Genomic DNA, 22187 nt, shown 5'->3' on the forward strand with positions numbered 1-22187 from the left:
CAATCTTTGGTATTTTAAAAGTTTGTATTACACTTATCTTTACTCTGATCTTAACTATTTCCTTGTCTTACTTTTGACTTTGTATACTTCTCTTTTCATAGGTCCTACAGAAACATGTATGATGTTTATTTGATAGTTTTCACTTTCATGATGTAGTTACTCATTTCTATAAACTGTCCAATAAATTTTGGCATGTCATGTTTTCTGTAGTTTCAAGGAATTTTTAAATTACCATTTTGGTTTCTTCAGTGACTCATTTTTCATTCAGAACTATGTTGTTCAGTTTACATTTATTTAATGTCTAAGGTGAATTCTATTGATTTCTGGTTTTGTTCCTTGGAGCCAGAAACTATACATGATACAGTTCTTATTGTTAGAAGTCATTGAGGCTTGCTTTGTGATCTAATATATGGTCTTTTCTAGAGATTGTTTCATGTGATCGGGCATGTATATTCCACAAATGCATAACTGAAAGTATTGTAAAATATTTGTTAGGTTAATTTTTGATCTATTGTATGCTTAACACAAATGCTTGCTTATTTTGGGGGGAGATTGGGATGATCTATCCATTGATGGAAGTGGGATTTTTGAAGTTCTATACAATTATTGTAATGGAGGTTATCTCTGTGTCTGATAATGGGTGCTCCAGCATTAAGTGCATGTCCATTTATAACTGGCTTATCTTCTTGTTGAACTAACCCTTGATGGCTATGTAATGACCCTTTCCCCCCCTTTATTTACAGTTTTTGACTTCCAGTTTGTTTTGTTTGCTATAACCATAGCTACTACTCACTTTTTTGTTTGTTTGCATATGATATTTTTTTCATCCTTTCACTTAGAATTGCTTGTGTATTTAATGGTGAAGTGGGTATCTTATACACAACATGTCATCAGATCTTGTTTCTATATTCTTTCAGTTAGTTTATATCCTTCAGTTGGGGAGTTTACTATTTATATCAATGATATTTTTGGTGATTAGTCTTGTTATTTATTTTTTTCTTTTATTCATTCTATATATATGCTTAAAAAGGAGTACATCTTTTTGCTACAAAATAACAAGTCACATACATTCACCAGTTGCTATCTTTTGAACTTCTTTATCTTTTGTGAGGCTGGTTTTGGTGTGTTGAATTCTTTTAGATTTTGCTTGTGTTGGCAAGCCTGTTTTCCCTTCGTTTATGAACAATATTTTTATTAGGTAATGTATTGGCTTAAGTTTATTTTCCTTTTAGAACTTGAAATATGTTATTCCATTCCCTCTTGGTCTAAAAGGTTTCTGTTGAAAAATATGTTGTTAGTCTATTGGGTTTTATCTTAAACATGGCTTGGTACTATTCTCTCTGTGCTGTACTTATATCACAAAGATGATCCTTTCTGATCATATATATGTGGGGTCCTACAGGCCACCTGTAGGTAATATGTTTATGCCTTTCTCCAGCTTGAACGTTTTGCAATTTTATTTCATTGAACAGTTTCTCTAGTCCTCTCTTTTCTATTATGGATTCCCCAAATTTGAATATTTGTTCACCTCATGATGTCACACAGGTCTCAGAAGCTGTCTCTTTATCTCTTACTGGGATATTTAGAAAATCTGCAATTCCATATATTCTTAGTTTGATCAAGTCTGTTGAGGATTTCAGCTGCATTTTTATATCACTTTTGGAGTTCATTTCTAAGATTTCAGTTTTCCCTAAGATCTGGGTCTGTGATAAATTTCTCATTACTTTCATTTTTTTGAGTTTTATAATTTTAAATAAAAGTCTGTGCATTAACATCTTATTCCTTAAGAGCAGTAAATGCACCTTCTCAAATATAAGCATTTATGACAGCCTGAACCTTACAAAGATTTCACTGCATTTCCATAGTAACAGTAACATAACTGTCACCATTTTTTTATTTTAAAAGATTTATTTATTTTTATTGGAAAGGCAGATTTTACAGAGAAGAGGGAGAGAAAGAAAGATGTTCTCTCTGCTGATTCATTTACCAAGCAGCAGCAATGGCTGGAGCTGAGCTGATCTGAAGCCAGGAGCCTCTTCTGGGTCTCCCAGGCAGGTGCAGGGTCCCAAGGCTTTGGGCTGTCCTCGACTACTTTTCCAGGCCACAAGCAGGGAACTGGATGGAAGTGGAGCAGCTGGGATGCAAACTGGTGCCCAAATAGAATCCCAGCGCATGCAAGGCAAGAACTTTAGCCACTAGGTTATTGCACCCGGCCTAACACTGACATCTTAATAAGAATATATTGCTAAAAACAAATAGTGACAATTTAAAGGAAAGAGTACCTCAAAATACTTGGAAATTTTGGAACTAGATGCATCGAAGTCACAAGAGTTTATACAAACTAGAAAATAACCAACATGAGAATATAATTTACTAAAACCTGTAAGCTTTTTATGTGGTGCATTTACAGCCCTAAAGAAAAAAAAAACAATGAAACTTACAATTTAGGGGAAACAGAAAATAAATTAATGGAAACTAAAGAAAGAACAATTAAGCCCTGGGACTCTTACCATATGTAGTATGTTATACCTCTATCTGTGGTGCCAGCATTTTATAATGGGCATCGGTTCAAGTCCTGGCTATTCCATTTCCAATCCATCTTTGTTATTACATTTGGGAAATTAGCAGAGGATGGCCCAAGGGTTTGAATCCATGTGGAAGACCCAGAAGTAGTACCAGGCTCCTGGCTTTGGACTGGCCAAGCTTTTCTGTTGTGGTTGGGAAATAAATCAGTGAATGAAAGATTTCTTTCTGTCTCTGTAGATCTGCCTTTTAGATAAAAAAATTAAATCCTAAAAAAAGCCTTAAACAAAAGAAATGAAGCAATACTGAGAGAAAATAAACTTATCTTTTTGTAGAATTGAGACCTATGACCAAGCACAAGTTCTTCAAATAAAACAGATTCATCTCTGGTAAATTTAATTTTAAAACAAAACAAAAAATACAGCAAATAAATTTATGGTTATATTTATAGATAAGATTGATTCATTATAGAGTAAAATAAATTATTCTGCATGAAAATTTGAAAACTTTGAAACGTAATTCTCAGAAAAATGAAAATCAAATTGAAGTTGAAGACAACCTATAGGAAAGGAAGGCAGAAATTAAAAAATACAGCAGATGGTCAAATAGAACTTTTGGTTTAAAATTATTAAGAAAACATTAATGAGATTCAATCTAATCTCAAGAATTGACCAAGGAAGAGTCTGCAGTAACAGGAGCTTCAGTCATACCGGGTGCATTTAGAAGGCTTTTCAGTCTACACAGTCTGACTGAAGTCTGCTCAGATAAGGAGCTGGGAGCTTGGGTTTACACCCAGCTACTGAATGGCCATGGGAGAACCTGCCACAGGGAATGCACAGAATAACATTAGTGGCAGAGAGTATAGCCAACACTGGGGCCACGTAAGAGGAAAGGCAGATCTCTCTTCAACGGGTCCAGATACATGGAAGAAAACAACAAGTGGAGGTAGGCTGTGCTATAGTTAATCATCTTACTCTGTCCTTGTACATCTTTCTGAAAAAGTCTACCTCCAAAATGCATTTTCTATCCAGTACCACCACGACCCCAGCCAGGCAACAGTGTCCTGAATTCATCAAACTGAAGGGCTCCAAAGCCTGGTCTGTTGGCACTGCTGCCTGCTGCAACACCTTCCCTAGGCACAGGGAACATTCCCCAGGACAAATGCAGACGTGCTGAGGGCCATCCAAACTCCTGCCTGGGTTCTCTTACTGATTGTCTCAGACCACATTGTGGGGAACTGACCAAGCACTCTCATTCCAGACCTAGAGCTTTCTTTACAAAGTGCTTGTCAAGCCAAATCTTTTTTTCACTGGCTGCCTCCTCCCTCATGTCTCAGTTCAGAAAGCAACTCCTTGGACCATTAATTTATTTCTTAATTTCATGTAACCATTTGTATATATTTCTTTTATCTTGTCATTCATTTGGGAATATTTTCTTATTCCTATTTCTCTTCCAGTCTTGATAAGGTGTGCTATATGGCAGAGCAATTGTCAGTCACTTTCAAAGGTGGAATCCTTGCTAGTGTTTGGTATTAGAATCCTACACTGTCCATGATACTCAGTGGAATGAATTCAAAGCACAAATGAAAAATGAATAAACAGTGTGGTTATCAAAGCAAGTTAATTACATTCCAAGTTAGATAGAACATTAGGGATGAATTTTTGCTTTTCCTTCTGATACTTCTTTCTTTCCTGTCACTGCCAAGGCAGGTGAAACTGAATTGCACAGTCCAAGTTTAAGGGGAATAGTTCCTAACACAAGGACATTTATTCCCACATTGATTTCAGCCTAGCTGAACTTTTCAAGTAGATGTCTGTACCCTGAGTTAGCTCTTTCCAGATAAATGTCTGTGAAAGAGCAGCTGACTAAGTAGCTTTATGAACATTCCTATTTGAACACTAGCATTCTCTGCCTCGTGTTCCTTCATCTTGTCATTCTGAACAACAGTACATTATGGCTTCTCCGTCACAAATTCTACTAGAGAAAGTTAACCAAACTTTAGCTTAACAGAAAGTGAGCTAAATTTGACTCTTCTGAAAGTGGTTTTTGTAGATAAGGATTCTTTCTTTTCTCTCAGGCAAAAAATAATCTGACTTGGATATGTTGTGCTTAGAAAACAAGTGATTGATTTTAACTCTCTTAACACTTATATGAACTACAAACATAATTTTCAGATCCAGCCTATTAAATACAGAATTTTAAATGTGATATTTTTGAGTGGATCGATTTACTTCTAATTTCTAGATGCAGCTAATATCTTCAAATCTCCCTGGCCAAAGTTATAAAGGCTAAATGACTGTTTCTGGAAATATCCTGAGTTTCTGCTTGCTTCATTGGTCATATACAAAGTAATGTCTTGTAAGAAATCAGTAGCTGTTTTGTGGCCAGAGAATGTTAGTAAGCATTATTATTTATTAATGACTCTGATCTTAAGTGATTTAAGGTATGAACAAACTTAAGGCATATGTTTGTTATTGCGATGAATGTTTTTTTTTTGAAGTAACTACTGAAGATTTCTAAAAATTCACCTGGACAGGAAACCTAAGCATTTGGTGAGTTGTGTGTAGTTAGAGGTAAAACAGGAAGGTTTCTCAGGAGAGAGTGTAGAAGTGTTTGCATTAGCAGTAAGCAGACTCATTCCTGTGTTTGGGCATGATTTTACAGTGTTCTGTGTTATTTCAGGTGGGGAATCCTGGAGAGCCTGGTTTGAGAGGGCCTGAAGGTAGCCGGGGGCTTCCTGGAATTGAAGGCCCCAGAGGACCGCCTGGCCCCCGAGGCGTACAGGGAGAACAGGGTGCCACTGGCCTGCCCGGCATCCAGGGGCCTCCGGTGAGTGGCATCCAGCCCCAGGCTCTGCCATTAGAGATTCATTCCCACCGCAGCAACTTCTGTAAATCCAGCCGCTTGGCTCCTTGAAGTCTGGCAGTGGAGAATAAAACAGTGGTCTCTTTATGCTTCTGTGTATCAACTGCACTCTTTTTCCTTTCCTGTCCCAGGGTAGAGCACCCACAGACCAGCACATTAAGCAGGTTTGCATGAGAGCCATACAAGGTAAATAAATCACACTGATTCTATTTTTTCCAGCATAAACTCTTGCTTCTTTTTATTCTTAGTTTGAGAGCGTCAATAACCGTGACTGTGTGTGTGCTTTAAAGGTGGGAGATTTTCGGTAATGTGAGTGCCAACTCTGGTTTATCCAGTTGTGACCATCTGCAAAGCTTTAAAATAAAATAATACCTTTGTTTGCTAGCATTTTCCTTTTGATGAGCAGGTTAATTTATAAGCACAAACAGTTTTATTTTTGTTTCCTTTCGTATGTGTTTTCCCTTTTTTAAGGTTCCTAGTATATCCCTAGACATTGCCTTTAGTTCTTGCTGCATTGCTTGAGAAATAAACTCTAGTCTACACATTCACTTGAAGCACAAATATACTCTGTCCACTCATAGCCTACCTATGTGAAAGCTCAATGACTAACATTTTACCAACATGGTGATGTATTTGTTTTTAACATTTGCCAACCGTTAGTTAAATTGATCTGTGGCTATGACAATTGTCATTTATTTCAGAACATGTTCAGAACTGTTTTGAAATATCACAGAAAATGAAGATGGGTGCAAGTACCATTAAACAGATATGATCTAACATTGGACCGATTCTATCATGAAGTCTCTTTTTGTGTCTATTCACTAGACTAGTTTGTCTAGTAGAAAGAGTTGCAGAGTTTTCTAAACCAGGCTAGAATGAAATTATTTCTTCTATTTTAGAAAATTGATACAGCTCTATTCATTTCTGACATTTTATCTTAAGTATATTTCAGCTTTAAAAATTGTATACCTAGAAAATTATGATTTTATTCTGTTAGAAAAGACAAACTTAGAATAATCATATTTAGAATAAACAGCTTTAAAGCACTAGAAATATTACTTTCAATTCATACTTGCTTTCCAACTTAAAAGCTTTAAAAACATTACAATATTACCTAGAATATTTAAGCGCAATTTATTAATTTATTTTTTAAAGATTTATTTATTTTTATTACAAAGTCAGATATGCAGAGAGGAGGAGAGACAGAGAGGAAGATCTTCCGTTCGATGATTTCACTCCGCAAGTGACCGCAACGGCTGGTGCTGTGCCGATCCAAAGCTGGGTCTCCCACGCGGGTGCAGTGTCTCAAAGCCTTGGGCCGTCCTCAACTGCTTTCCCAGGCCACAAGCAGGGAGCTGGATGGGAAATGGAGCTGCCGGGATTAGAACCTGCACCCATATGGGATCCCGGGGCTTTCAAGGGGAGGACTTCAGCTGCTAGGCCACGCGGCCGGGCCCCAGCGCAATTTATTTTTAATAAGTTGATTTTGATTTCATGGCTTTAGTGGGTGACTCTTGGTTTATTTAATGGTTTTTGAAGACATTTGCTTGCTATCTAATTTTTAAGATACTGGCTATTCCCAAGAAACCGGTTATTTCTAATGTTCGCTGTCTATTCCAAGCATGAAATACATTGGAGAGAGTGAATTTATAAGAAGCTGTAAATCCCCAAGATATTAAGAATATGTGATCTTCCAACTAAAAAGGTTTTAATTTTGAGAATAAGTCTGGAATGGTGTCTGAGCACTAATTCTGGACAATGTCCTTGGCGTTTAAAAACACCCACTTCTGCTCATACTCAGAAACCAATTTTCCTTCCCACCCTAGGTTTTCAGATACTCAAACCAGGATTCTCACAACACATTAATCTTCCCAGAATATTTCTCACTCCAAAGCCTTGCAATTCATATCCTCCCTTCCCTCCCCTTCTCTCTGTTTCTCTTCTTCCCTTCCTTTCTTCCTCCCCTCCCTTCCTCTCTTCTTCTCTTCTTATCCTCCCCCCAGCCTCCTCTCCTTGTCACTTCTGCTCTTTGCTCTAAAACATTAGGACCAAATACATCCAACAAGAGCTGAATAAACATCACCTGTGAAGTTTCCTGGTGGGAAGCCCATGGAAATATTATCTAGCTCAGCTCAGTGCTTTACCACCCCGTTTTGAAGTTCTGGTGACACATTTAGAAACAAGGTATTTGGAATGCTTCTCTTCTCTTTGGAACCACCTTCACACTTCTGACTGCTGGTTTGTTTTGTTTTTTACCCTTTAGAACATTTTGCTGAGATGGCTGCTAGTCTCAAGCGTCCAGATTTGGGGGCTTCAGGCCTCCCTGGAAGACCTGGTCCCCCTGGCCCCCCTGGTCCTCCTGGAGAGAATGGTTTCCCCGGCCAGATGGGAATTCGTGGCCTCCCTGGCCTGAAAGGCCCCCCTGGTGCTCTTGGTTTGAGAGGACCTAAAGGTGAGTCATTGTACCCAGGAACACATGCTGTCCTTTTTCAGGTGTGTAATTCATATCAAACCTCAAGGAATTCATGTTTTATCAGTCGCAGGGTGTTCAGTGAGCTAAGGATATGCATTGTTCTTCTGAAAAATAAGACTGTAGAATCTACATGGTATTCCCTTGACCCTGCTCTGCTGCTAGCAACAAAGCTCCCACCTGTCTCAGTACTGATAATTCCTAATGCTCTCAGCTTCGTCTGTGGCTCAGAATACACTTCACAAAGTCCGGTGGAGGGTTATTTAGCAGTTTGTTGTTGTTGTTGTTGTTGAGTCCCTGAGGTCATTGTGGAACTTTTCTAATGTGCCAGCCATTTTTAGAATGTTTATATCTCTTACTTACACCGCCACAATTTTAAGCAGCAAATAAGATGAATTGCAGAGGCTCTTCACTATTCTTAAGAAGTCTTGTTTTTTTCCCCTAACTGCAACATACAGGCCATCTTCATTCCTTCTTAAATGTTGGAGTTTGTATTTTTACTTCTCTTTAGAGCAGGTGGAGCACCTGGCAAGCAGGTGTATATCACCTTGCGGAGAAGCAGGGTGCAAGTGTGAGTTAGATATTCCGCAGGACCAGCAGCACTGCTGGCTCCACATGCAGTTTGCTGTTTTGGGGGGAGTATGTCAAGTCAGGGTATCTGTGCACCCTCAATAACTTACAGGGACAGTGAAATAATATGAAGAGAGCATCTACCATGAGGAGCTACTGACAGCTCCCTGGCAACTTCAGAAAGATATGCCACCAAAAACAAGAGAGGGACTTTTTTCTTTCTTTCTTTCTTTTTTTTTTTTCTGTTAATACTGTGGTGATCCAATTAGGATTAGACATTATGGTGTGAGTGGTCAGAGGGCAAGCAAGCTGTCTCCTCAGATCCACAAATAAATTGCTGATGTATTTGGCTAACTAGACCCTCAGCTGGAACAATTTATTTGATTATTTAAATTTTTTTCCCTTGGCATGTGCAGAGCTGAATGTTAAGGAAAAAAATGAGCTTTAATTGGGGCCTCTTGTGAGACTGGCATAATTTCAAAGCTTGCAGAGACTGAACAAATTGGAGCATCAGAGGAGAGAGTTCATCTTAATGAGAACTGGTTGCTTTCTCTGAAGTGATCATGTGCAGACCCGTCCCTCTTTGACCTGCTTTTGGCCACTGGCGGGGCGCTCAGACTTAGATGCTGTCTCTCTGGTTAGTCTCAGCTCACTCGAATCCATTTCCAAGCAACCCTGCTGCCTGGGGGCCCTGCTGCCTTGGGGCCCTGCTGCCTGGGGGCCCTGCTGCCTGGGGGCCCTGCTGCCTTAGGTAGATCTATAGATGCTGACTCAGTTCTCCCCACGGTTCGCTTGAAACAGCACTTGTTGTTGTTCTTCTTCTTTTCTCTTTGAAACTATTTTATTTTTTAAAAATTTATCTTTTTCTGAAAAAAAAGATAAAATTACCCTTTATCGCATCCCCTCACACTATTTTCTCCTATAACAGTTATATAGTCCTTCAGCAGCAGTCACAAGTCCATCATTATCCTTTCTAAGTGTATCATGAGACTGTAGGTATACACAATGTTAGAAAGCTCAGCACTCTATTGTCAAGATATATTTAACAGTTTCATTGGGAGACTATCTTTTATTCAGAAGTGGAGATTACATAAGAAATATTAGTCACTAAAAGAATGAAATTCAACCATTATGCTCAGTGAAATAAACCAATCCCCAAAGACAAACATCATATATTCTCTGATATAAGGCAAACCTCCCTGCAAAATACAAGATCAGTAATACATAGATAAACATGTATGTACATATACTTATCCAGAGGCATTGTATAATGGAGGCAAGTATACTGTGAAGTGGAGATGCATCGCAGAATAGCAGGTCTCAAAGAGGAGTGCCTGGAAAAGCAGCCTCTCCAGGGCCCTGGACTGAGAGTCTACCCTGGCAGCAGATCCCCTGATTAAGAACCTTGGCTCTTGGGGCCCAGCATTCTCTGGTTTAACAAGCTCTCCAGGTGATTCTGACACTGCCCTGTGTCAGTGTGGTATGGTCAGCCATGAATCACTGCTCTGTTTCTGTGCGTGAAAGGAAGTCTTCACATTTGAGGCAGAGCTTATCTTCAAGAAAGGAAAATGTCTATGTTGCTTGTTGTGCCAAGAGCAAGTTTAATTCCTCCCTTCCTCGGCCCTTGACTCATACTGGAGTCCCCATGGTAGCATTAAAAACCACTTTGTGTTTAACTCTCAGAGACTCTGATGTACTTAGGCTGGGCATTGGGGTTCACATATGTGCCCCAAATGATCTTAATGCACGGCCAGAGTTAGAACAGCTGGAAGCAATGGTAAACTGCTTGGGAAGCTTTCTTAGGAAGCCCTTGGCCATGCCAGGTGTGCCTGGGCTGAATGAAGGCAAGTTTATTTCTATAGCTGGATCCTTGGAAAACGTTTTTGGCACTCAAATAATTTGTGACGCATGACTTGATTGTATAAGGTATTTCCCCTGGATTTTTCTTATTTTTTGTAGTAGTCCATGTACTTTGAAGTGATACAATCTTCTAGTTTTTAAAATACTTCCATTCTCTCCCAACTCTTTTCTAGTCCTTGAATCGAAAGCAGCATCTTGCCTGTGTTTTAGAGAATTGAGGGATAAGAGGCTGTCAGGGGAGCTCGGAAGGTCTTATCAGTTAGTGCTGTCACACTTTGCCAACCAGGCCTCTCTTACTCTAGATATACATGAACATATTTAATGGAAAACACACAGTTTCCTGCTATCCAAGAATTTGCAGCTCAGTTTTTCCCTGAAAATATTCATTATTACAGATTATTCCACCAGTTAGAACTGAGTTTTCAGCCAATTTACCCAAGAGCTGTATTTCCATATTGCCAGTTGCCTTTCTTCCTATGCCTAGGAAAGGGAAGGGTGAATCTTGGTGTAAGTCACTTTGAGTGTGCTTTTGTAAAGAAATTGCCACATACATACCAAATAGTTTTATTATTAATTTTCTAACAGTTCAGGCTATATTTTAGTCACTATTTTCATCCTAATCTTTAATCTGAAAAACACAGTGGGATGTTTTCAATAAAAGAGGTTATAGAAACATGCAAGTCACATATGTAATTTTCCTTGTTTTTCATTGGCATGTTTTATATAATATCACACACATGGAAAGGGCAGTCCCCATGCATCTATTTTATATGTATAATCAGACAGAAACAGATAAACAGGTGCTCTGATGCCCATTTTCCTTAGTATGACATCATGATTTTTGTTATAATTTAAAAATGTTCATGATTCAGATTCATTTTAGATCCCTTTGAATAAGGCTGTGCATTTTTTGATACTGCTGTGAGTCAAGCTGTTGTGTCAGTACGCAAATGAAGGCTTGAGAAAATGTGTCCTAACGGTGACCCTCAGTTTTTTTGGTAATAATCTGTTCCCGTGGAGAATGGTGTCAATTATAGCTTGTGAATAAATGTAAAAAGAGGCTAAGGTGCCATGAGAATTTCCATTCTGCACATAATGAATTGTTTCTATTCTCAAACTGTGCATGTTCCTTTATCCCTTATGGAAGCTTATTTCACAAGCACTACTACATATTTTTTTGACTGAGAGGGCTCGCAAAGGTAGAGCTTTATTCCGTGAGCCAGTTTCTGTGCATTTCAGAGGCAGAAAGGAGCAGGAAGAGGCTGAGGAGCCCGGATGGTGAACGGAAGCAGCCTCCAGGCAGTTTGCATGGAGTAGCCATTTGCACAACATGCCTATCTCAGTGTTACCCAAAGTTTGCTTTTCTGTGGCCGATGATCAAAGGGACCATAACTAAGACATTGTGTTTTTTTAAGGTTGGTGTGGCATCATTGTGGTATATGCAAATAAGTTCCTTGTACCACCAGTGAGAAGGCTACATTTTAATTTATAATATGCTTCTCCTGTTTTCAGAAAATATAGCTCATTTAGAGATTCATTTCCTCACCATCAGCCTTCAGAATTTTGGTAATATGACATTTATTTTTTAATTTTATTTATTTTTTTAAGGATCTTAGCATGTTTATTTTACTGCTATTTGACACTATGATACAAAAATAAGAGGATTTACTTGACATTTTTAATAAATATCTCATGGGCTGTTGAGTGCCTTACTGGTGAAAAGATTTAACTGGCTAATCTCATCAATCCATTTTGTACATTTAGTAAGCATCATCTCTGCCCTACATAACTCTTAATGCAATTCACAGCACACAAATGGTTATCATATTAAATACATAATCAACTCGGACTTCTCAACAACGAGGAAATTAGTAAACCATCAAATGGACTGCTTACCATACACTTTCCTCATAACTAAATAACACACAAAAAAATCAAAATAATATTTGTCATCACTCTAAACTATTGCCAGCAACTGACGGAAACTGACAATTTGCCATATTCATGTTCACAACATGCTAAATATACTCTGCTGTTACTTCATCCATGGAATGCCTACATGCCTAGAACAGAATTTTCACCTTCTCTTGCCGTGGGACCTGACTTGCAGCAATCTATATTTAGATCAGAACTCCATGGGCACTTGATGAACTCTACCTTTCCATGTTGGCTTTCTTATATGAGAGAGAATATATGGTATTTATTCTTTTGTGATTGACTCATTTCGCTGAGCATAATAGTTTCTAGTTGGGACCACCTGGATTTGAATAGAATAATATCGTTCTTCTTGACAGCTGAATAATATTCTATTGAATAGATGTACTACAGTTTTTTTAACCATTCTTCCTTAGACGCACATCTGGTTTGTTTCCATGACATTGCTATTGTAGATTGTGCTGCTGTGAATATAGGATTACAGATCCCCTTCTCGTATGCAGATTTCACTTCTGTTGGGTATATTCCTAAGAGCGGGATTGCTGGGTCATATGGCAGGTTTATTTGCAATTTTCCAAGCACTCTCCATATGGATTTGCACAATGATTGTACTAGCCTACACTCCCACCAGCAGTGAAGGAGGGTACCTTTTTCCCCACATCCACGCCAGCATGTGTTGTTTTTCAAATTCTGAATATAGGCCAGTCTCACAGGAGTTAGGTGGTACCTCAAGGTGGTTTTCATTTGTATCTCTCTAATGGCTAGAGAGCTTGAGCATCTTTTCATATGTTTATTAGCTATTTGTATCTGTTCTTTTGAGAAACGTCTGTTCATTTTCTTTGCCCATTTTGCTACAGGGTTTATTTTTTTCACTATCCTTGGGTTTCTGAAGCTCTTTATAGATCCTAGATATTAGTCCCCTGTCACTTGTGTAGAATGCAAAAATTTTTTCCCATTCTGTTGGTTGTTTCTTCACTTTTTAAATTGTTTCTTTTGCTGTACAGAAACTTTTTAGTTTGATATAGTCCCATTTGTTCATTTTGGATTTGATCGCCGTTGCTTTAGGCGTCTTTTCTAAAAAGTCTTTCCCTGTTCCTATATCCAAGATATAGGTAATATGACATTTAAATTGCTAAATTAACAAGAATGGTTAAGTTTTTAGTCTTTAAAACACCAATTGCCACAGCAGCCTGATAAAGTGAGGCCACATGGATAATGAGTGTGCTAAAATGACAATGCAGCTTAGGGAAAATTGACAACTTTTAACATCCTATCTATGAATATTGTTCAAGTCTAAAATCCTTTAGATTTGTTAAAACTGTTTTCTTATTAGACATGAATATTTCCCAGTAAGCTTATCTGTGGTTATTTAATATTTTAATGTTTATTACATAACATTTTCACAGATTTTTTATTATCTTTGTGCCCTGGAAGCTTATTGAAATCAGATATTTTTAAAATATAGAGTTAATTTTCTAGAGATTTAGGGTATGTATACATATTATCTGAAATGGAGATTTTTAAAAATTCTTTTATTTTGCTAATCTTTACATAGTTGATTGGGGCACAAAGGGTCGATGGCAACAGGAAAGTTGGTAAGACCATTGTTTCCACATTAATAATAATAATTTTTTCTGTAACTGGGGTAAGGGGAGAGATAAAGGCAGAAGCCTCACGCAGCCTCCCACCCATCCCAGGTCCCTGATGTGGGGCATGCTCTGAGTGTCCTGCTCAAGCAGTTTTGGTAGTTCAACAGTTCTGAATTGCTGCCAATCTCACCATTCCAAGCACAATGAAATCTCTTCAGAATACATTGACTGACATAGTCTCTTCATGGTTGGGGTTCTGAGATCAGCAGTTCAGTTGGAGGGATCCCCAAAGAAACTTCCTCTGGGGTGATCCCAGACCTAATTCTTCAGAATCCACTGGCTGACATAGTCTCTTCATGGTTGGGGTTCTGAGATCAGCAGTTCAGTTGGCGGGATCTCCGAAGAAACTTTGTCTGAGGTGATCCCAGACCTGATTCTTGTGTGTGCTTGCCAGCACAGGGTCTGGCACAGTCTGTCGCCCCAATCAGCGTATGCATTTGCTGGGTCAGTTCTGTTTCCCACTCTATCTTCCACATGAACCAGTGGGTGTTACAGTCAAGCCTGATCCTGCCCATTTCATACTTGGCCCTCAGGTAAACCAGTGGGAGCTGCAGCCTAGTTGGGGCGACTCCCTGTAACCAACCCCCATCAGGCCTGCCCCCTACCCTGGTTCCCATGCATGCCAGTTTGCACTGCAGACTTGTTCAGTCTGTCCCACATCCCCTTTAGCTTTTATACATGTCAAGGGCATTTATGCCTAGTTCAACCTAAGCAGTCCTACTATCCAGCCCACATACATGCTGGTGGGTGCTGTTCTGTCTAGCAACCCTTCCCCCAGTCCTGGTTTTCATGCTCTCCAGTGGGAGTGTTAACCCAAGAGGGAGGTGCCACTATTTCCCTACTGGGCCACTCCCACTCCTGGATCATGCATTCTCCAGGTGGTTTTGCAGTTTAACTTGACAGAATTAGCCCCCAGTGTGAGCCTCTGCCAGCTGATGCTGCGGCAAAGCCCAAACAACCCTCGCCCTCTCTGATTGATGCTTGCATCTGTCGGAACAGTCAGCCCTGCCTGGCTTTTCCCTGATCCAGCTCACATACGGCCTAGAGGTATTGCAGCCCTTCCTGGTCTGGTCTGCCCCCATCCCGGCTAAAGCTCTCCAGTGAGGGTGTTCAGCAGGGGGGTTCCCACATTCCCCCTACCAGCTTTACCACCTCCCGCCCCCCATTCCTACATGTGCTGGTTGGGCACTGCAGCCCAGTCTGGCGTGGCCTGCCTCGCCTCGGCATTTGCCAGTGAGTGCTGTAGCCTGACCTGGCCCAGGCGGCTTGACCCACCCCCAATTCCAGTTGACACTGATGATGGTTACAGTCTAATCCAGCCCAGCAGGCAACCAATCCCAGCCATAATGTGTACTGGTATGTATTGTGACCAAACCTGGCCCAACCCACACTGTTCTGGTGCTTGGATTTGCCAGAGGGTGATGTGAACTGATTCAGCCTGGTCTGCGCATTGACCTATGCCAAATGTATGCTGGTGGGTACCTTTCCCTGCTTGGTCTGGGCTGCTCCCTGTCATGGTTCTTGTGCTCACCTGAAATGGGGATATTTTAAACTCCTCAAACCAAATGATCCAAGGTAGAGATAAAATGGGCATTGTGGTTGCAGTTCTTAAATTTCTCATTCTGTATTACACTAGATATGGGTTGGGATATATTTTATCATGTTAAGAAAATAGTCATTGATTATTAAATTCTTAAGTCAAAACATGCTTGTTGAGTTCTGTCAGATGTCGTCTTAGTATCCATGGGTATGTTCCCACCCCTACATTTAGGCTGGTTAATAACAGTGACCTTGTCGTTTAACTTGCTGAATATTTGCTAGAATCTTACCTGTTGCAACTTCATAAATTTCTGGTTTCAGAATTTAGGTTTTTTTTTTCAAATTTTATGATACAATTCCATATGGTCTGGGATTTTTCCACCCCCTTCAAAATTCCACCCCCAACTGCTTTTCCCTATATTATTACAATAGTAGAGTCCTTTATAAGCAACCATAAGTCCATCAGTCTGTTGTTTGTGTCCTGACATTACTGGTACAGACAATGCCAGAAGTCCAGCATCCCATTGTCTAGATATGTTCAACAGTTTAATTGAGCATCCATATTCAGTTTGGAAGTAGAGATGCATACTGCATTGTATCTTCACATCTAGATATGATAGTCTCTATCACACCATAACCATACATTCCCTTAAATGAGAAGCCACAAGACAGTAAACAACAGGTATGAAGTTAAAACAAATATGCAGCACCATGAAGTCAAAAAATGCACTACTGAATAACCAAGGCATGGATGAAGAAAAGACAACACGAAAGCCTCTTGGGTAAAAAGATGTCACCGTGCGATCCATGAGCCAGTGATGAATCTGACAAGGGAAAAGAAACTATTTGGAAGAAATGAAAATGAAAACAAAAATATCAAAACAAATGAGATGCAGTAGAAATATGGGAAAGGTTATTGATCTTACAATTTGTCTGATGGCTGCCTTATATCGGAGAGAACATATAGTATTTGTTCTTTTGGGATTGACCTATTTCACTGAGCATAATGGTCTCTACTTGGGGCCTTCTAGTTGCAAATGATATAATTTCATTCTTTTTATTGGCTGAGTAATATTTCATGGTAGATGTACCAGTTTCTTTAACACTCCTCTTTGGACAGGCATCTGGGTTGTTTCCATGTCTTTGCTATTGTAGATTGTGCTCCTGTAAATATAAGATTACAGATTCCCTGTTCATATGCAGTTTTCATTTCCTTTGCATATATTTCTAGGAGCAGGATAGCTGGGTCATATGGCAGGTTTATTTGCAATTCTCTAAACACTCTCCATAGTGATTTCCACAGTGGTTGTACTAGCCTACACTCCCACGGGCAGTGAAGAAGGGTGTCTTTCTCCCCACATCTATGCCAGCAGTTGTTGTTAGTAGAGTTCTGAATCTAGGCTAGCCTGACTTCAGTTAGGTGGGACTTCAATGTGGTTTTGATTTGTATCTTTCTGATGGCTAGGGAGCCTGAGCATCTTTCCATGTCTATTTCATGTCTATTAGCCTTGATATTAATTTAAATATCTATATTAAAATAACGTTTCCTTAATGAAATGCAGGTGACTTGGGAGAAAAGGGAGAGCGTGGCCTTCCAGGAAGAGGTCCCAAGGGTTTGCCTGGAGCAACAGGTCTCCCAGGTAAGTGTCTTCTGTGGCAGGGATGAATGGAGAAATTGATGGCAAGTGAACAGTGTGAACTGAATAACATCTGAAAGGAATTGCCATTTGGCCACTTAAATAAATCTAGTGATCATAATGACTGGCATAGATTTAGCAAAGCCATCTGAAATGAAAAAATATTTGTAAATTATATCCTATTCATTGCAAGAAAAAAGTGTCAGGATTTGAACTAATAATTTCTCAAGTAGTTGCTTTAAGAAAAACAGTGTTCGGTCCGGTCATAGTTCAATTCCTAGTAAGTTCTCGAGGAGTGAGTTGCATCTGTTTCTAGCCTAGGTGACAGCTTCCTGCTTTTCACTTTGTAATTTAAGAGGCCAGAGCAGTAGGAAAAACTAATTCAAGTTTTCAATAACCACTGAAACGTTATTGTTAAAGCTCCCCCTTTCCAGTATCCACACACTCCCAAACCTCATCTGCAGCCTTGCCGTCTGCCATCCCTAAAACCTGTTCATTCCTGCTGATGGTTACAGAGAGCCACACACGGGGGCGCACACCCAGCTGCATGGACGGAGATACAGAGCAGCCTCTGTGAGAAGGACCTGGCTCGGCTCACTAGCCTTCTGTTCTCCTTACACTGGCTGCTTTGTCGCCAGGGCTCAGACTGGAGTACACGCCACTGGGAAATGACTTACAGACACAAGCACAGCACAGCTGGGCTACAAGCCAGTTCAATCTGAAGGTGTGAATGACATGCAGGCTTCCAGCTCACTCTCTCTGGTAGTGACTGAGACGAAGCGGCTGGCTCCCCCAGTGTCAGCTGTTGCACAGAGCAGAGGTGACAGTGCTGCTCAGAGAAAAAGGAGTGAAGTGGTACTTGGTTCGCCATGGATTTGGAAAACGTGACTTAGGGAAATTTAGAAAAGTTACTTTCTGATTCTGCCAGAAGTTTACCTATTTAATCACAGCTGTAATTGTATCCCCTAATAGTATTTCTTTCCAAGTATCCATTTGATTGCTGCTATGACTGCTTGCTCATTAAAAACAAAAACAAAAATCCTTAGAGAATATAAATACATTGGAGCTAACTCCAACTCTGCTTTTTAAAAACTGAATCATGAATCTGTTGAGACGCTTTTACAAATCAGTCAGTTCTTGTGATTGGATAAGGAAGATTTTATGATTGGAAAAGGAAAGACAATCTGGCGTTAAGTGGGATCAAGAGATGATTTTAGTGTGTGATGCAGTCTGGGTCAGTGATGGATGCTTAGAAGAGAGAAAAACAAAATGGAATTTACCAAGAGTTTTTCTTCTTTTACCAGTAGTGGTTGATAAGAGGTTTTAGGACTGATAAAACAGGATCATCACAAGGTAGTTACCTGTGTATTTATAGGAGAATTAGTAAGTTTCAGGTTCATTTTTTTTGGACAGATCATTCAACAGTTGACTTGCACTTTTGGCAATATATTACTTTGTTGAAAGCATTTCTGGTTTCTAGTGATTCTGCCTTACAAGCTCTGTTGGTCAACTCTGTAAAGTTTAAAGAAGGGAAGGTGGAGAAAGTTGAGCTTTCAGTGTGCAGTCCTTAACTGCCGGAGGGAGCACGTTCTTTCACACAGAGCAGACCAGTCACAGGCTATGGAGCAGAAAGTGATGGCCCCGGTAGATCAGACACTGGCAGCCCTTGGAATAGCTAGAGGGGCTTTGCTCAGGCCCTGAGGAGTACGCAAGATGATGCTGCAGGACAAATGTATCACTTGAGCTCTCTCTGACCCTCATCTTCTCTCCCTTGTAAGTTAAGCTTACTGTGGCTGGTCTTGGATTCAGCTCTTATGTCTGATTGGTTAACATGTTTATTATGTGGACTGCCTTTCTCAGGATCCTGAGTCCCATTCTTTTCCTTTTTTTCTCTGGCCAGTCCTTGACCCTTCCTTCTAGGAGCCCTTTCCAGAATCAAAACCCTTTGCGATCTCCTTGACCAACCGCCCCACCTTTTGTTTCCTGAGTGCTGAGTTGCTGCTTTCTTTCCTTTTTGATCTGCTACCTTGTTTCTTACAGTCATGCTCTTCTTACTTTCCTTCTTCCGCTTAGCAGCCCCCAAACCTCTGTAGCCTTGCTACTTTGTTTAATGGGGAGGATAGTCCACATCATCTGGGGAGAAATTAGATCAGTGTTTAGAAATAGAGGCTAATATTGAAGCCCGGGATGGTGAAGAAGAGATAATGTAGCAAGTGTGTGCCCCGAGGGCTTTAGCAGACAGCACAGGCTCTGCACGGGCACCTTCATAGCCAGGCCACCAGGAACTTGAGCTTCTAGGTCAGCTCACTGTGAATTTGCTCAGCTAACAATCCTCAAATTGGTTGATGGGCATGTGGGTGGACTTGTGAATTGAGATGTAATAATCAGAGGGATACAGATTGTTCCTTTGTATGCTGATTTCATTTGGTTTAAGTTCATAGGAATGGGATGGGTGGTTCATATGGTACATCTATTTTGAAATTTCTGGGGATTCTCTGTACCATCTTCCACAGTGGTTTTGTGGTTCACATTCCCACCATCGGGGTATTAGGCTATCTTTTCCCCACGTTGCTCTCTGGGGTTTACTGTTTTGGATCTTTGGATGCAAGCCATTCTAACTGGGGTGAGGTGAAGCCTCACCGTGGTTTCCATTTGCATTTTCCTGAGGGCTTGTGATCCAGAACACTTTTTACATTTCTGTTGGCCATTTGAATTTCATCTTAAAAAAAACCTGGTCATGTCCTTTCCCTGTTTCTTAAATGGATTGTTAGTGTTGTTGCTCTTGAATTTCTTGAGCTCTTTAGTGATTCTGGATATTGATTCATTATCAGTTGTGTAGTTAGAAAATCTTTTCTTCCATCTGTTGGTTGCCTCTTCACTTTGGCTTTCCTTTGTAGTGCAGAAGTTTTCAGCTTTAGGCAATCCCACTTGTCTGTCTTGCTTTCACTGCCTGTGCTTCCAGGGTCTTCTCAGAGATGTCTGCTTATGTCAGTGTCTTGTAGCTAATCCTCTTTCTACATACGAGGAAATACAGACCCACAGAGGTTTCAGGCACTCATAAAAGTCTCTTAAGTATTAAGTGGCAACAGATACTTACACTGTCTACGCCCGGATCCACACAGCAGGCAAAACGGGGGGCTGGCTGGCAATGAGCATGATTCTTGTGTGTCTGCCACGTGAGTCCCATCACGTTGGCTTGTCCTGTAACCTTTCTGACCGCCTGAGGTTTTGCTTCCTTTTCTCCCCTTCCTCTAAAATGCTCTGGATTCCAGTAGCAAAACAGGGACTTTAGACTCCTTGTTCAATTTTCGTTCCTTACCAGAGGCCAGTTACCATTGCTTGGTTGAGTGACTCATCCAGAGTGAATCTCTATCTGCTGCCATTGGACTGGTTCCTTGGCACGCTGAGGATTGTTCAGAAAGTACTCATTCTGTGCATTCAAATTCACTGGAGAAAGATAACTGATGAATTACATCTTGTGGGTACTAGGAGTATGACCTGTGTGTGCAGACACTTTTCCTTCTTGGATGTGAAGTTACAGCTGTCTTTATGTTGGACCACACCAGGCTACAAGATTGTTAAGTTTTCTTGGGCAGTTTACAGACATATGCGCTGTGCTTAGGGATAGTGACTACATTTGTGTGCATGCAAGTTTGTATAATCAGCATATTAATTATCAAATACTCTAATGCTGAAAATTACTTCATTTTTTCATTTCTCCATAATGTGTATTAGGTAGCAAGCATCCTCCCACAGATGGTCTAGTCAGAATGGACCTTCAGCAACGTTACATGACTGCCCTCAGGTGGTCATACTAAGAATGACAGATACTCATTTTAAAAATTATTTAATTATGACATTCTTATAGGCTCTTGGCATTTAAAAAAATCATGCAATCACTAGGCAGCTAGTGTAGCAAACACCTAAAATAATGCAAAAGAGTAAAACACTTAAGATCTAATTTTTTCTCAAGTTGCATACTAGTTTATGTGCATTCTTTAAGAAAGCTGTTGGACTAAACATTTATGCCTTATTTTGTAAAGAACTGTGATCTGCATCACTTCTTGAAAGACTTGGTCTGTGACATGGTGTCATTCCAGGATGAGGTTATCACACAACGAGTTTAGAGCATCCTTGAGAACCAGTCTCTTTGTGGAAGCGGTTTATTCTTTGGCATAACTTTTATTTTATATGAAATCCAAGTCCAGGGAAGAAAATTTGTCATGCTAATCATCCATTTTCAAAAGCATTGATTAAGCCTCCCTTATGTGCACAAGCAGGGCTGTGACAGTAGAGCGCCTTCTACCAGTTTGCAGCTCTGAGGATTCTCCTGCTGACTTGTGCAATCTTTTGTGTTTTTCAGGTGACCCAGGCCCTGCCAGTTATGGGAGAAATGGCCGGGATGGGGAGCGAGGCCCCCCTGGAGTGGCAGGAATTCCTGGTGTACCTGGTCCTCCTGGCCCACCTGGCCTTCCTGGTTTCTGCGAGCCGGCCTCTTGCACCTTGCAGGCTGGTCAGCGAGCATTTAGCAAAGGGCCTGATCAGTGAGAGGCTGCATATTACAAGGCTGTCTGCGGCATCTGCACTTGGTGAAGGAGCTTGGCAGAGGACTACCCTGCAAAGCTGGGGTAGAGATGGCACGCATTACCTTCAACATGATTCCAGAAGCCCTACAACCAGAGTTAGAGCGTTAGTGCTATTCAACTAGTCCTCTTTCCTCTTGGAGGGAAGATGATGAAGTCAGTGGTAACAGAAAAGGAAAAGCCAGAAACTTCCCCATGTAAAAACAGAGTCCTATTCCTAAGATCTTGAACTTCAGTGTGCTATTTATATATGTGATTCATAGTGGGCTACGGTGCCAATAAACAGACAACTGGTTTACCTCAGTTGCAGTAGTTATTTTTCATTTTCACTGAGATGTTTTCAGAATATTTCAGTTATATGCAGGATTAGTAGACTAGCTTTAAAGTAATCCCACTACAGTGAAGAGAATGGTGCTTTAACATCCCCTCAGTGTGCTCTTGAGCGGCCATAAAAAGCTGCGTCACCCAAAATGATTTCCTTCTTATGTTGGTTTTCATCTTCAGCCTGAATTTTTATTGAACTGTATGTACTGTACCCCATACTCATTGCTATTTT

General features: G+C 40.3%; 1 protein-coding gene across 1 annotated transcript in view; it reads left to right on the forward strand.

Annotated features, from left to right (window-relative positions):
* Window positions 1-21904, forward strand: part of COL9A1 (collagen type IX alpha 1 chain) — a 71757-nt gene extending 49853 nt beyond the window's left edge. Inside the window, exons 28-32 of the mRNA XM_058671763.1 lie at window positions 5206-5352; window positions 5520-5574; window positions 7652-7840; window positions 16974-17051; window positions 21412-21904. Of these exons, the coding sequence (XP_058527746.1) occupies window positions 5206-5352; window positions 5520-5574; window positions 7652-7840; window positions 16974-17051; window positions 21412-21596 (654 nt within the window). The 3' untranslated portion in view covers window positions 21597-21904. The remainder of the gene's footprint in view (window positions 1-5205; window positions 5353-5519; window positions 5575-7651; window positions 7841-16973; window positions 17052-21411) is intronic.
* The last annotated feature ends 283 nt before the right edge of the window (window positions 21905-22187 follow it).

This window comes from Ochotona princeps, chromosome 1 (assembly GCF_030435755.1).
Source record: "Ochotona princeps isolate mOchPri1 chromosome 1, mOchPri1.hap1, whole genome shotgun sequence".
Classification (NCBI taxonomy): Eukaryota; Metazoa; Chordata; class Mammalia; order Lagomorpha; family Ochotonidae; genus Ochotona; species Ochotona princeps.